Source organism: Palaemon carinicauda, chromosome 31, assembly GCF_036898095.1.
Source record: "Palaemon carinicauda isolate YSFRI2023 chromosome 31, ASM3689809v2, whole genome shotgun sequence".
Classification (NCBI taxonomy): domain Eukaryota; kingdom Metazoa; phylum Arthropoda; class Malacostraca; order Decapoda; family Palaemonidae; genus Palaemon; species Palaemon carinicauda.
In genome coordinates this window covers 83352733-83365768 of record NC_090755.1, presented here as the reverse complement: position 1 = coordinate 83365768, position 13036 = coordinate 83352733, and the positions used below count along the sequence as shown (strand labels likewise).

Sequence of the window (13036 nt, the reverse complement as noted above, 5' to 3'; positions counted from 1 at the left end):
CTGTTGGCCTCCCTCGCCGTAAGGCCCTCCGTCCGCCTCGTCGTAAGGGCCTCTCACCTCCCTATAAGGGTGCTTGAGGCGCCTTTTTTGAATCTCCGTTTGCAGCCTACAACTTCTTTTTCTCGATCTTCCGTCTTGGTGCAGATGGACAGCAGTCTAATCTCGTCTTCCGACGGGCAACGGTCTTCCCGACGGACAACGGTCTTCCCGACGGACAGCGGTCTTCCGACGGACATCAGTCTCCCGGCGGACAACGATCCCTTCGGGGCAAAGGGTTGCCCCCACGGGGGTTCTTCCCTTGCGTGTCAGGGTTTCCCTGCGCGCCCTTCTGTTCGTCAGCGCTCTCCTGTTCGTCAGCGCTTTCAAGATGATCTTCCCTGCGGTTCCTGTTACGTGCCCTGTGCGCCCACGTTCGCCCTCGCGATCTAGAACTTCGGTTCAGGTCGGGGTCAAGGACTCTTCTTCTTTGCGCAGGCTTCCACGCGTAGCCTTCTGCTCGTCAGCGATCATCAGCTCGTCAGCGATCATCAGCTCGTCAGCGATCATCAGCTCGCCAGCGATCGTCAGCTCGTCAGCGATCATCAGCTCGCCAGCGATCTCCGGATCGCCCACGTGTGTTACAGCTGGCACGCCAACGTTCTCCAACACTTCTGAAGGAACATGGTTCGCCAGCTACTAGCTCAACTGCGGATGCTGATCGCCATCGCGCGACCCTCAACTGCAGATGCTGATCGCCATCGCGCGACCCTCAACTGCGGATGCTGATCGCCATCGCGCGACCCTCAACTGCAGATGCTGATCGCCATCGCGCGACCCTCAACTGCGGATGCTGATCGCCATCGCGCGACCCTCAACTGCAGATGCTGATCGCCATCGCGCGACCCTCAACTGCGGATGCTGATCGCCATCGCGCGACCCTCAACTGCGGATGCTGATCGCCATCGCGCGACCCTGAACGATTGCCCGCTTACGCATGCTACTCCTCATCGCACAACCCTGAACGATCGCCCTCTTGCGGATGCTGATCACCATCGCACCCTTTCACGCGATCATTCACCTGCGCATGCTGCTCGCCATCGCACAACCCTGAACGATTGCCCGCTTACGCATGCTGCTCCTCATCGCACAACCCTGAACGATCGCCCTCTTGCGGATGCTGATCACCATCGCACCCTTTCACGCGATCATTCACCTGCGCATGCTGCTCGCCATCGCACAACCCTGAACGATTGCCCGCTTACGCATGCTGCTCCTCATCGCACAACCCTGAACGATCGCCCTCTTGCGGATGCTGATCACCATCGCACCCTATCACGCGATCATTCACCTACACATGCTGCTCGCCATCGCTTACCGCCAGCGATCTTCTTCACCTACGCGGCAGCACGATCCCTCGCCGTCACGCCCATTCGCCTGCGCGCCCGCGCGATCGCTCGCCTGCGCGCCCGCGCGATCGCTCGCCCGCGCGATCGCTCGCCTGCGCGCCCGCGCGATCGCTCGCCTGCGCGCCCTCGCGACCGCTCGCCTGCGCGCCCGCGCGACCACTCGCCTGTGCGCCCGGCGACCGTTCGCCCTCGCGCGACCATAGTTCGCGGCGAATTCCACAGCCGGTGGTAGCAGCAGGGACGCGTGCTCCTAGGCGGCACTCGGGATCACCTCCATCCAAGCACAGGTTGGTAGTGCAGGACGAAGACAGGTCAGTACAGCATTCTTCCCACCTTCTTTCAGGCAGGAACCGTCGTGTCCTCTCCAAAGGATCGCCCGATCCCTTTCACCTTAGCGAGGATTTCGGACTCTGTGTCCTTGGAGCAGCAGACATGGTTTGATCCGCTGGCACGGGCGTTAATGAGGTTTATGAAACCAGCACTCACCGGCCAGGGTAACAAACCAGCGGCTGTCTCTCCTACGCTGAAGAGAAAGAGAGGAGTGGACTTCGTGGTGACTTCCCCCAGGGCGAAGTTGGTTCCCAAGAGGTCGGTCTCGAGGGTCCCCTCTCCTGCACGAGTACTCTCTCCTTCTCCCGCCCTGGAAGGATTTTTGGCGGGGGGGCTTTCCGTTGAAGATTTCTCCATCGGACAAGGGGTGACTGCTTACCTCTTCCTCTGGGAGCTTACCAGGTTCTTTCCCTCCTCGGTTACGGCCCGAGGTTTGGTTCAAGGAAGCTACAGGAAGATCAAGGGTACTTTCCTCCTCTCGAGCTCAGGCACCTTGGCCTTTCGTCGTTAAGTATCTACTTGCGGACAAGCTCGATGTTGTACCATCTGGACGCACTGACTGAAGGCTTCCTTCGGGTGTCTCATCTGTGGAGGTCAACGACCTCAGACACCCTTCCATCCTTGAGAAGAGTTTTGTCTTTGCCCAAGGACAGAGACTTAAACATCTGCTGTGCGGAGTAAATCGACTTCCGGTTTCACTCCTCCAAGGCGCTTTCTTCCAGACTCTGCAGGGCTCCAGCTCCCTTTTCTTTCAACCACGTCGGCCTAAGTTATCGGCTACGACAACTGGGACAAGGTGTCCAATTGCAGTTTCCTCCTGTCAGGAACAGATGGCACGGGAGACTCCCCCGGGGGGGCATAGTCCTAAAAGGAGTTCACGAACTCTAGGATTGCAGGTTTTTTCGCTGGGAGGATGCTTAAGGTTACTCATCCGAATGACAGCTTCCCGATGCCCATTCCCGCACAATCTCTGTGAGTAGCCAAGGATATCGCGCCTGCCGTCTCTGTCAGCGAATTCAGTGTCTCTGAACCTCTATGCCATAGCATCAGCAGAGTTGCCCGGTTGGGCAGAATGATCCATACCTTAGGCGAAGGTCTTCCTTAGGATCATCGACGGCTTCACCCCCGGCCCCCTCAGTCGATCCTTTCTTGTAAGGAAGGATCTGAGAGGGGATGTCCATAGTCGACCTCTCAGCCCTGATCAAGTTTGTCGAACAAACTTCGGCCAGCGTAGACCAGCAGAATCGATCAGACTGGTAACGAGGCGACAGGACTCCTTTAACCCTGGATCGGAAGGACGGGTACTTTCAGTTTCCATTCCATCCATCTTCCAGGGTGCTCGTCGAATTCAGCCTAAACTGCAAGTATTCCTGCTTATGATGCAGTATGGCTATCCCGCCGTGGCATAGCAGGTTTGGTTCCCCAGAGAACTCTCCCTGCCTTCCTCTTGGCCGCTCAGGTGCAGACTTCCGCCTCCTCTGCTGTTTGGAGGGCTGGTCAACTCCGGTAGGCTCGGGTTTCGACCTTCTTCAGCGCCGGGAAAAGCTTCCGAATGCTGACCATGAGTGTGGGCTCATGGTATTTTGCTTGGAGCCTTCTCTTCCTCTGCCTCAACATCTGGAGTATCTGGCCATGATATTGAGTCAACCGCCTTACCACGTTGGAAACCCCGCTTCTCGTCCGTCCAGCGAGGTTAAGCAACGTCGGTACTTGGATGGGTGACCACCTGGGGACGCCAGATTCTGTTACCACATCCTCCGAGCCTTCCTTTCGGTTCACCGTGGCAAGACTGAGGAGAGTCGCAGTACCTGTTCTCAGTCAAGCAGAGTTTTCAGCCCTACCTTGGAACGTTTCCTAGTTCTTCTTTCCTCATTGACCCGTTTATAGTCCGAACGGTCGCCTCAGGATAAGTTCCATGTGGGGCGATCCAAGTTCCGGTGGCTTCAGGCAATGTTTAACCGGACTCCCTGGCCCTATGGGACCAGCGGAACTATTAAACCTGCAATGGGTGTTGACCTATGGAGCCTCTTGATGGTAGTGGATATTCTCGTCCTTTCCCCACATTCTTGATGCGGTTCTCGGACTCGTCAAAGGAAAGGGGGGGGGCATGTTCCGGTCCAGGCCTATGGTCAAGACCTGAAGGATACCTCTCCATCATTCAGGCAGGCTTAAGGGCCTTAGTCTGGCCCCTCTTCAGATCCTACCGCTCCTGCCAAGTCGCCCCGTTGCGTGTCGACTTCATGCTAACCAGCAGGGGACGCATTTTCACACCTTCACATCTTGCAGTAGAGATATCGGGATGATTGAGATTCTCTCAATTCCACCATCGGCTCTCTCATTCCAGGCAGGGGAATGTTTCTCTCAGACTATCCGAGCAGAGCCTCATAGAGAGAGTGTACCTAGGGGTCTTTGACCTTGGGTAACCAGCAAGTGCTGGTCTGGGGGACCTGATCGCGACAGCTTGGAACCTCAAGCTTCCGCTAGTTTTCCCCCCAGTCTCAGACCCCGAGACTCTGGCAAGATGCATTCCGGTGATGGTGGGACAACTTCGACGCCTGCGTCTTCCCTCCTTTTTGTCTGCGGACAATGGGTCTCAACAAAACCAGGTTGTCTGTCAACCTTTCAATGGGAGAGCTCCACTGGGACTATGTGCAGAACGGTTTCTGGACCCTCTGCTTCCCCTGACGGAACTCCCGGGAGAGCTTCTCCCACGGCGCAGACTACTCAAGCAACCACACTGCGACATCTCTCCCGAACCGGGGCGTCGCTTCGGCTTCATGCCTGGAGACACTACGCTTCCTCCTCTAGAAGAGACAACCCGCTACAGTCGCGGTACGGAGGTCGCGTCATCTGCGATAGTCATCCACAGGGGTCTCCCAGGCAAAGTGAAGAGTCTAAGGTGGTTGGTGCCGTGGGAGATATACCTCTTCCCGTGAGGCCTCTTCTCCAGCAATAACGGTCTTATTGCCTTTCGGCGGGAGGAAACTCCTTTCCGCTCTTGGCAATGAAGCCTGTCGCTCAGCCTTTCCCTGACCTTCAGGCTTAAAGGAATAACTTTTTCCTACCCGCTGGATCTATCCTCGCTCATGCGAAGCTACGATCGTCCCTGCCCTAGTCGGAGGAAGACCTCCAACTTGGAGCATGGCTCGGACTTTTAGTCCTTTAAGAGATCTTCTCAAGACCCTTTTACGACAGGCCTCGGATTGTATTCCGCCCTGGGTCTTCTGCTCACTCTGGCCACGGCCAGTGTGTAAGCAATCTTCTTGGTCTCTTACTACTCCCCCCCTTTCTAAGGAAGAGGGGAAGGCAACATTCAGGCTCGCTCCTGAGTTGTTGGCTAGACTCAGAATCTGAGGGTCCCGACCCTTCGGTCCGATTCATTCAAGATTTTGAGTCTCCATTCTGTGTCTGATGTCCCAAGACCTTCTCTTTCTTGCCAGTACAGGAATCGAGAGGTTAGCGCTGGGAACAGCTGCAGTTTGGCCCCAGTTGCAGCCGATTTGGGAACACAAGGAGGACATGGGGGGAGAGTCACCAGTATACCTCTTCAGCCCGGACTCAAGGACATTCATCTCGACCTGTCTTCAGACCCTCCCCCGTCACGTCGCCCTACAGCACGATGTTGGATACATCGCAACGTCCCTCGCCTTCGAGTAATACTACTCTGTGACGCAGGTGCTACAAGCTGGAGTCTGGAAGCGTCTGATGACCTTCGCAGCCCGCTTCCTGCAGGGCGTGACCCACAGGAGTCTCGATACGTTTTCTATCGCTCTGTGGTGGCTACACAACAGCTGGTCTAACCTCAGGCTCCTTTTTGGACAGGTAGCAGAAGGTTGAGGGCATTGTTATCAGGTTTTAGTCTGCATGAACGAAAGAAGTATGTCTGGCCCTTACTTCTTTCTTCATCATCCCCTCTACAGGGAAGCAGCATCCTGGTCTCTGCATAGCTGACCTCGAACCTCTGCAGGTAAACCATGCTTCCTTGTGTTCCGAGTATTGAGTCAATACTGTCGCGTCCCCCATACCCTGACGAGGTGGTATTGGGAACGTCTTAACCCAGAGTTCCTTCTGGAACTCCAGGTCAACTGCCTAAGACGGGTCACACTTCTTCCTTCACACACAAGCTTACGTAGGCCACATGGTTCCTTGCGGTGCAAGGAACTTGTGAGGTACAGGGACTCCTTTTCTCGAGTGCGACTCACTCGGATTCTGAGTCCCCGGGTAAAGCCAAAGCCAGTATGGCTGGGGACTTTCCACCCTTCCTAAGGGATAAGTCACCCTTTGTAAATAGCGTGGTTTGTATTTCGGTTACGGAACAAATGACAAATTCGAAGATAATTTGTATTTTTCCTAACCATACAAACCTTAGCTATTTACACATATTTGCCCGCCAGCCCTGTCCCCCAAGACAAGTCCTACCTCTAAGTGAAAGTGAGTATTCACCTGTGTGTGAGGGGGAGGAGGGGTAGCTAGCTACCACTCCCCTACCCCCCCGCTAACTAGCGCGGGGGTAATACACCCTCGTTAAATTCTAATGGCTCGCCATTTCAGCTACGCTAAAAGTAATAACCCTTTGTAAATAGCTAAGGTTTGTATGGTTAGGAAAAATACAAATTATCTTCGAATTTGTCATTTTAGAAGTATTTAAAAGACAGTCTTGCTTTGACATGTAGTCTCAGAAGTTCCTATGATCAATGTTAACTAATTTTCCATGAAACAATAACTAGAGAACTGTATGCAATATATTTTTTTCAGGTCCAAGAGCTTCTAGAGGAGTACCAAATCGATGGACAACACAAGTGCAAAACATGTGGTGAAATCATAGCACGCAAGGCAGATTTTTTAGTGCATTGTGATTCACATAAAGACTTTATGCCTTGGGAATGCACCATGTGTGGAACACGATTCAAAATTAGGGGCTCTCTAAAGGAACATTTAAGATATACTCACATGAAAGGACGTGTTCCCTGTTTGAAGTGCAACAAAGTGTTTCCTACTTCAACCTTGCTGAGACAACATGTAAAGGTAAGGTGTTGATTTCATTCTGTATTTCCTCTAGCACAGTTTCCATCACATCACTTTTGTATTTTATAGTATATGGAACACCTATTCTTTGAGGTAATTGCATTAAGAGATTGAAACATATTAGTCAAAGAAATATTGCATGAAAACTAATTGGGTATTTTGAAATGTTACATAAGTATTCCATTTTATTGGCAAGTTAATTGTTTTCTTATTGTAGATTTGATGTTCATTTATACAGGCTGTAAAGGCTTCTAACTATTTTATTCATTTTGATTTCCTATTATTATGTAATGGCATAAAATTCAGGAAAAGTGGTATAACGTCTTTGAGAACGCAGACTTTCTAAGAAGTCATGATGGGTTCAGTGATTATATTAGATAAATTTGGAATTATAAATCCACAGTTTATTATTTTTCAACCGCACCCATTCTCTCTTTCTCTCTCTCATATGAAAACAAATCTGAAAATATTAAAAAGTTCTTTATATGTTAACAAAATGTATAAACTAATAGGAAATTCAATTTGTGTAAGTATAATTGATAGCAGTGGGTCTCAGCAAAGATGGCTAGCTTCTTACTCAAATATAACTAAAATCAATATACATGCACTGTAGATAGAGGCTAAAGCCTGAAAAATGATTGTGCATTGGCAACATGTATTAAACTACCCTAAATTAACCGTAAATAAACTGAGAAAAGTATTTTTACTAAAAACTACGTACTGTACTTACATATGGTAAAATTAGAATAATAATTCAAGCATCAATTGTCTCTTTAAGTAAGAGAAAAAAATCCTCGGGTAGTTTACCTTACTTGGCTGATATGGAAGGTGTAAATGACAATCTCGATCACCTTATAAAAATAAGCAATGGGAAAGGCATATTCACTATGTTTTTATTTCTTAATGCAATTTTAATATGTGAATATTAACATGCAATATCGTGAGATACAGTTGTGTGAAATACCGGTGTTTTCAAAATCCTGTTTAGTTTAATTACAGCTGTACCTTTTTCATCACTCAGTAAATGAACGTACAGTTTAGTCAACGGTGTAGCTTGGCCATGCAATACATTAACCCTTTTACCCCCAAAGGACGTACTGATACGTTTCACAAAACTCATCCCTTTACACCCATGGACGTACCGGTACGTCCTTGCAAAAAACTGCTATTTACATTTTTTTTGCATATTTTTGATAATTTTTTGAGAAACTTCAGGCATTTTCCAAGAGAATGAGACCAACCTGACCTCTCTATGACGAAAATTAAGGCTGTTAGAGCAATTAAAAAAAAAATATACAGTACTGCGAAATGTGCTTGAAAAAAAATAACCCCTGGGGGTTAAGGGTTGGAAAGTTCCAAATAGCCTGGGGGTAAAAGGGTTAATGAATGTTTAGATTTTGATTTTTTCATTTACTTATATGTAAGGCTGTGTTTACAGTAAAACTAAGGTTAAACTTAAAAGGTATTTTAAGAGTGCCTACCAGGTTAAATTTATAAAGAAAACAAGAACTATGGAAAATTGTTAATAATGAAAAAAAGAAATATACCGTAGATTTCTGTATCTAGTTTGTGGTTTTTCAGCTAACACAGGGACTCCTGAAACAGAATACCCTGCAATAGCCAAGGGATTACTGTATAAAAAATAGAAGTATTGTATAAGATAGTGATGTTATAATAAAATGATACACACAGTATGATAATAATGATATTAATAGTAAAACAATATTGAAAAAACAAATACTCGGTAACTATCGCCAACACCTACAGACTATCAGTGCTAAGTGCATCATGTCGTATCATACCCTAGTGTATAAAGCTATTGCGTATGAAGATGAGTGAAATAGGCTCTAAATATATGTACATACATACATACATATACCAAGGCACTTCCCCCAATTTTGGGGGGGTAGCCGACATCAACAAATGAAACAAAAACAAAAAGGGGACCTCTACTCTCTACGTTCCTCCAGCCTAACAAGGGACTCAACCGAGTTTAGCTGGTACTGCTAGGGTGCCACAGCCCACCCTCCCACATTATCCACCACAGATGAAGCTTCATAATGCTGAATCCCCTACTGCTGCTACCTCCGCGGTCATCTAAGGCATCGGAGGAAGCAGCAGGAAATATATGTAGTTTAGGTTTATGTAATACAGTATAGTATTAGATGAGATAGTGTTGTGAGAGAGAGATAAAGAGAGAGGGAGAATTAGATGTAAATCCTATCAAAGACATTTCATGTGTATATAGATAATACTTCATTGCAGTTATTGAAAGGAATGGTATCAGGTCTGACCCTGGAATTTAATATGAGGTGACAGGTAGAGTCTATTGCCAAATTCCTGTCCGTATGGAGATAGATTATATGATGATTAGCGAGATATCTTAGGCATTGCCAGTAGGATATTCAGGAATGTCCTTACCGTATCTCTAAAGATGTGTATGGTTTGCATTCTGATGGATTTGATTCAGCCGTGAAGGCAAATCATGATGCACAAGCAGTAGTGACCTGGTTGTGATATAAGATAGTATGTGAATGAGGGTATAGAACACTGGCGTAGGATGACATTAGAACTGAAAGGTAAATGTTTGTGGTTTTAGTATCAACATGTTTACCCTGGATGCAGCTTAATAACATCATTTTTAGTGTCGTACAGTATTGAGGTATCTTGTAAGTTGATCTATATGGTCATAGTTGGTTGGGTAGTGAGACTGTAGTGACCAAAGCAGTTTGGAGTGATTTTCTTGATGAGTAGATTTATATAGAGAGAAAGTACAGAGCTAGACACTGACAAGTTTAGCAGACAAACAAATAGATATGAAGTTTAGCAGATAGATATATATACTATAGTTTGCAGATTTCAATAAAATTTTTTGTTAATACTGTACGGTACTTTTTATGAAACATTTTTGAGTGAAAATGAAGCAAATTAATATAAAAAAACATGAGTGATTAGGCGGGGCTTAATACCGTTGAGTACTGTATTTCATCTTTGCCTGTACAATGCTCTGCATATTTTATTTCATTTTTAGATTACATTCCCCAATTCTGTTTATAATCATAGTTCATTATTCAGTATGTATGAATGATAGCACATTTCATGAAGTGCCAGGGGTATATATTAAAGTATAGGAAGGGGATTGGTAAGTGTAAACTCAAATTTCATGAAATTGATTTTACTTAGATGTCTTTGGAATCATCTGTTTACATGGTGAGATGTTTGTGTAAGGTTAAAGGAACGAGAGTAGTTTGTAGCGGATTAAGATTGTTTTTTCTTTATAAAAATAAAAAATTGGTGGTTGACCTATACACAAGGGCTGTTATAATTTATTTATATCTATGAAAGAAGTCATAGGTCAGTCTATAGGCTATTGCAAAATAGGAACTTACTTGCTTGCTTTTTTTTTTCTAGAAATAATTTTAAGTGCACTAGGCTTTTTCATACTTATCAGGATTTAATGTATGCAAATTTTTAACATGATACATTAAATTTCCTGTTCCCCTTACGTACTGTTCGTTGGAATGGCCTTTATGATATACTTTTCTTTAATGTTTTGACTTTTTTTTATGGAGTAAAGTATATGAAGGGTTCATTTATGAACAGTATTTTGACCCTGTTATGTTCATAAAACTATTTCAAATTTATCAATTAGCTAGAATTAAAGACTCAAACCCAATACGTCACTAGTAGTTTAGTTTTCTTTAACATAGATACACTTTTATGCATTCCAAGGCAATATGGCATATCTTGAAAAAAATCCATTTATTAGGCTGTTCTATTCTCTCAAGTCCAAGGTCCGTCTCTTGTGCTAACGAAGAATAGCGTTCGGCGTTTTATTATAGTTTAGTACCCTACCCAGCGGGTTAGAGTTAGCTCGTTACGAGTTTTTCTTCGTACTTTACATCCGTTCAGAGTTTCTATTTTCCCTTTCGCTATTCTTCGTTACATATTTTATTTCACCGGGCGACACAGGTCTCTCCCCAGAAATAGATTTTTCCTTCGTCAAAATCCCTTTAATAGGCTGTTCTATTCTCTCAAGTCCAAGGTATTTTTCCTGGTCTTAGGTATACTGTTTACGGTAATTGATATTCATAGTAACGACATATTTGAAGAACCAAGGAGAAATGTGGATATTTACTTTGAGTTTTTTAATGAGACATTTTGGATGTCAAATGTTATATATCATTTATGAGTTGCTGAACTCTTCAACACTAAGCTGAATGGCCTTCTTGGGACAAGCCCTGAGCCATAAGACCCAAATTCTATACAAGCCCTGAGCCATATGACCCAAATTCTATACAAGCCCTGAGCCATATGACCCAAATTCTATACAAGCCCTGAGCCATATGACCCAAATTCTATACAAGCCCTGAGCCATATGACCCAAATTCTATACAAGCCCTGAGCCATATGACCCAAATTCTATACAAGCCCTGAGCCATATGACCCAAATGCTATACAAGCCCTGAGCCATATGACCCAAATTCTATACAAGCCCTGAGCCATATGACCCAAATTCTATACAAGCCCTGAGCCATTTGACCTAAATTCTATAAATATGATTAAATCTAACTTCAAGGCAAAACATTTCACTAAACCCACTCAAGTGAAAATGTTTTTTCTGGATCTAGTTATACAGTACAATATGTGTACTTTGGTAAGAGCAAAGGAGGAAAAGAAATACTGTACAGTACAGTGCAGTAATTCCTGATATAGTCAAAAGATAAAAACATTTCAAGTCATATTTTATATAGGAATGTATACTTGAAAAGTAATGTCAAGTTCTTAACTGAAAAGATTTTTTGGCAGTTTTGGCATTTAATGGTTACAAGAAGTGGAAGAAGGTATAAAAGATGTTTGCTGAAATTTTTCTACCACTAAAAGTTATAAGGTGGTGTAGAAATTATAAGGTACTGTAGGATTTGTGTGTGAAGAAATAAATAGATTGTGGTCAATGAGCTTGGGAATTAGAGTATTTTGGTACTTTGATGACTTGCTTGCACTGGTGTCCTCTAAAAACCTTTTTGGTAGAATATTTCATGACTTTCTTACCCTTTTTTGCGTCTTTAGTATGGCCCTGGGTCCACCTTGAGAAATCAAACCTAGTCTGCCTCAGTAGTGACAATTTGAAAGGAAGATCAATTCACTACCTAAGATAGTACAATTTCCGTTGTGTCGAGGACTTCCTCTGGCTACCTCGTCCCAAACACACATTTTGGCAGGTCACTCTGTAACATCAACTGCCATGATGCTTGAAAGCTGTCTGCATGTCAGTTGGTTTCAGTTCCAGTTTAAATCGAGGTTCAGGAACATCTTTTCAGGTGGCAGTAGGAGTCGTATTTTTTTAAGAAGGTTCCCTTAGTTCCACCAGGCCAAAGACTGCTGTTTATGGGATTGTCAAGGTTTGGGGTCCCTCCTTACACACCTTGAGTTTCGAAGTCAATTTCATTGAGGATAAATGGCAGTACATCAACTTCTCATTAAAGTCCGTCCTCCTCATCCTTTAGGTATTCGGGCTTATCTTAAAACAGGAAAAGTGTAATAAGGATTATGTCAGACGACCTCTCTTTTATATGTGCAGAATCAAGGATGAACACTATTTTAGTTCCTTTTGCATGGTGGTGATAATCTTCTCTTGGATGAAAGAGCATCACACAGTAACTGTCCCATGAATTGTCTTTGCAAGCCATCCATCAAGGACTAAAGAGCGGCCCCCTCATTTGTTTTTATTCAACACAAAGTATATTGTAGTATCAGGATATCCATAATTTTTAGACATTTTGGTCTGGTTGATATTATGTGAGGACTCCAGTCCTTGAAGTGGGATTTGGTCTGGCTTTAACATTCTTTAAGTAGAACCCCTTATTAGCTATTATCTAAGACATTATGAGCATGATAGTTTTTGTTGGCGTCCCATCAGTAGGGGCCCTTGGAACTTTATGGCGTGGTGTGAGTGGTTTTATATTTCAGCATATGGGCCTCCATTAGTCTCTCCTTTGCTTCCTTTAGTTTATTTTCAAGACTCTTTGGAGAACATAAGACTTCCCTGTGCCCTCACTTCTGCTTTAGTTGGCAATATGCTACTAAGTGCAGTTTCGGCTATCATTGTTTATTTGAGGAGGATCTAATATTGTAAGACTTTATGACGTTTGTACATTCAAGTAATTGTTTGTCTGATATGTCAAAGAAAACAATTTTTCTATCATTTGAGGAGACTATCTCCAGAATCTGATTGCATGGATATACTGTACCTCAAAAAGATCTAGCACACCTAAAATCAACTAATCTCATTTCTT

At 45.0% G+C, this 13036-nt stretch overlaps 1 protein-coding gene across 6 annotated transcripts in view; it reads left to right on the top strand.

Annotated features, from left to right (window-relative positions):
* Positions 1-13036, top strand: part of LOC137624586 (trithorax group protein osa-like) — a 94396-nt gene that overhangs the window by 58456 nt on the left and 22904 nt on the right. For all 6 annotated transcript variants that reach the window (XM_068355527.1, XM_068355530.1, XM_068355528.1 and 3 more), the window contains exon 3: positions 6471-6740. In XM_068355527.1, coding sequence (XP_068211628.1) covers positions 6471-6740 — 270 coding nt within the window. The remainder of the gene's footprint in view (positions 1-6470; positions 6741-13036) is intronic.